The 3,245-nt window shown below is 43.1% G+C and overlaps 1 protein-coding gene across 1 annotated transcript in view; it reads left to right on the top strand.

Moving 5' to 3' along the window:
- Positions 1–939: 939 nt before the first annotated feature.
- The window catches only part of LOC104620956 (unconventional myosin-IXa-like), a gene marked incomplete at both ends in the record, with an annotated part of 32,468 nt that continues 30,162 nt past the window's right edge, over positions 940–3,245 (top strand). Inside the window, 2 exons of the mRNA XM_010287319.1 lie at positions 940–965; positions 1,620–1,710. Coding sequence (XP_010285621.1) covers positions 940–965; positions 1,620–1,710 — 117 coding nt within the window. The remainder of the gene's footprint in view (positions 966–1,619; positions 1,711–3,245) is intronic.

Genomic DNA, 3,245 nt, shown 5'->3' with positions numbered 1-3,245 from the left:
GCTTGCTTCGTTCTCGGGGTCGTGGCGTGAAGCTTCGCATCCTCCTTGTAAAAAGCATTATTTTAACTTCATTCGCCAGCTCCAGAAGAATGCTTGCAATAATACAAGTAATCCCTTTTTTGCTATGGAAAAGCACATCCATGATGGATACTTAAAATATTTTGGAGACTAATTAGCAACGGCATTTTTTCCGACCCGTTAATGATTGCATCTGTTAATGACAAGGCGAGGTGTATTATATATGTCCTTGTGTACGTGTGGCCCTGCTGAGTAACCAGAGATGCTGCTCCGGTATATAGGTGTATAACTGAGAGCTGAAAAGGATGTCAAAGCTAACTTACAATTTTAAGGCAGTTTTAAAGGAATTTAAGTGAATCCCCCAAAATAGCGGCTGGTCAATCCTGGGATGATGATCTGCGATTCCCAGCGTGGTCCCTGGAGTGGTGATACAACCTATAGGTTGCTCGTGTACAACCTATAGGTTGCTCGTATACAAACCTGGACGGGGCAGGGGTTTTTGCGTAGCATGACAAGGCTCATTTTTCCCCGTGTGCTTTTCTTTTTCTGGTTTTGCTTTAAATCAGAATACTCTGTTGCCAGAAAAAAAATAGGATTAAATGAGGAAAAAAAACAATAGTGTGGAGGGAGCAAAAGTATGGGAAGTATGCCTAAAAATTCAACAAGGTAGGTCATCTGCTGTTCCAGTTGCCCATGCATATGGCTGGTCAGTTCTTAAATCACCCGTGGTTTACATTTACTCCCCGTTTTTGCATCGTGTAGCTGCTTGAAACGATGAATAACTCCAGTGCTGCTCCTCCGCTTGCGCCGCAAATTGCGTAAACGAGGATGCGTGTTTAATATTGGCGTGTGCAGCGATGCTGCCTAAATTGCCTTGGGTGCGCGTACGCAAACTCCTTTTCTTTTTCTGCGTATTCTCAGCATAACGAGTGGGCGTCCAAGAGCCGGTAAGCCGGGATTAATCCTGGGCTCGGTCTGCTTCAGGAGGGATTACAAACCATAATACTGGCGTTAACGCCGCAAGATGGGAGCGAAGCTTTCCGAAGGGCTTACGCAGCACAAAGCGACCTCGCTGGAGCCTTGCGACTCACGTGCTGCTTTCTACTTCGGGCTGCGAAGGGGAAAAGCGTGGTTTCTCGAATTGCATCACAATTACAATATCTGTAATAATAGAGATGCAATATAAATAGCCTTATGGCGGAAGGGAAATATATGGGTAATGAATGGGTGCGTCCTGCCCGTTGCTGTCTTGGTTTTTCATTCTGGCTTGCGCGACCCTTCCCTCGCTATAACATCTGGTTTTCATCTGCTGCGGGAAAGCCAAATAATTTCAATAAAACTGGGAGAAAACGTAATGCTTTAAAAAAAACCCCAACATATTGATGTTTGCCTGGTTTTCGAGTCGGGTTAGTAATTAAATTTATCATCCCGGGTTATTGACGGAGTGGACGCTGGCGTGGACGAGTATAAACGCGTCATCTGACAGAGGAGGCAATTACAGTCTAACGAGGTCAGGGCTCCGCGTTGTTTTTTCCTTACAAGGGTCTGAAATGATAAATAACGCGAGTTGAGGTTACTCTGAATTTGGGTGCGTCCCCCAGCCGGCGTCTCAGCGGAGCGCTGAAGCTCGGAGGCGATGTTGCTGGTCAGAGCAGCCTCATTGCGGCGGGACCGGCCGCGTTCGCTCAAGCGGTATCTGCGATATCTGCGTCGTGATAGCCTGTAGACAAAGGTGCGTTTCCTAGATTGTCAAACGCCAGGTACATTCCTGTAAAATGGATATATATGAGATATATTAAGAGAAAATAAGCGTATAGCAGGTATGAGATCTATAAATATAAACATTATCTATACATGAGATATATAAATATTAAATAAAATTATCTTATTTTCTTTATATCTGCTTCTCTCAGTCTGATTAAGGTTGTCATTTAGGCTAATTTTAAAGTTTAGAGGTAGCGTGGGTCTGCTTAATCTCCATCACGTTAGCGGCCGCCCTCGACTAATTTTTTTTAATTGCAGTTTATTGATCGTCGGGCTTTTAAAGAAGTCCATAAGCTCTTAGCGAGGGCTCGGTGACGTGCAAATGGAGTTATTTGTCTTGCTACGAGCAATATTGACCCGAGCAGTTGAGTTCTCGAGGAATATTTAGTAATTTTTTTTCCATTTAAGCCGCAAAACTCTTGCGGATCATTAGGTCGTCTGCTCCTGCCCTCGCTGTTTTTTTTTGTTGCTGTGAAAGCTTCATTAAGATATAAATATGAGTAAGCAAAATATTTCTGTTTTTCCATATTAATCGTGTCTGGCAAGAGAAATGTAGACGGGAGAAGACGTTTTTTGAGTAACTAGGTCGTCTCACCTGCTAGCTTAAGGTGTAAAGGATCTGTGTGAGCAAATATTGAAGCCTGTAGGAGCCCTAAGTTTGCATTTTGACTTTAATGGTTGTAATTTTTAAATTGCTTTATGATTATCACATCTAAAGATCTTAAGCGCTCATTTTTCCAGAGCACTTAATTAAGTTTCTAGCTTTCAACTGGAAATTCACAAAGCAAAATAGGTTTGAACTTACTGTTAATTTTTATGTTTTGAGAGACAAAGCTGCATTTCTGTTGATTTGACTTGATGCAAATCACGTTTGATTTGACTTCACCCCAGATAGCCAGATCGACCCTTCATGTTGCTTAGGAGCCAAATGGCTTCGGACAAGGGTGCGTGATTGCGATGGGGCACTTGCAATTGCCGGAAGTGTTTTCTGATGTGGTACTGGAAGAATTGCAAATGTAGTAAGAATCCCAAACCCACATATACCGTATGTTTTTAGGCTGGCTCAGGATCTTGATCCGGTTGGGAATAGGGTCACCCATGTATTTATGCCACACATCCCAGGGAGCAGCAGAGTATAGATGGGAACCTCTTAAGGCGATGTTGATGCTCAGCATTAGTTATCTTCAGATGTTGACTTTGGAGCTCCTTAACACCAATTCCACCTTTTTTTTTTTCCTCTTTTTTGTACAGTTCCTGATAGTGTGGGATTTTTTTTTTTTGCATGTCTTGTTTCACCTGAATCTTAATTATTATAGTTACTTTAGACTAGGCAGTTGATGAATTTTCAGTAGCTCCCGTCACGCCTGGATGTCATCCAAGGGGAGAGATGGAGAAGAAAGAGCAGAAAAAAGGAGGGATGACCAGGGTAATAGCCTCGCGTATCGGATGCCAGAGGCCGGGGG

This window comes from Phaethon lepturus, unplaced genomic scaffold, assembly GCF_000687285.1.
Source record: "Phaethon lepturus isolate BGI_N335 unplaced genomic scaffold, ASM68728v1 scaffold15845, whole genome shotgun sequence".
Taxonomy (NCBI): Eukaryota; Metazoa; Chordata; class Aves; order Phaethontiformes; family Phaethontidae; genus Phaethon; species Phaethon lepturus.
The sequence above is the reverse complement of the archived record's forward strand: the minus strand, read 5'-3'. Positions and strand labels throughout refer to the sequence as shown.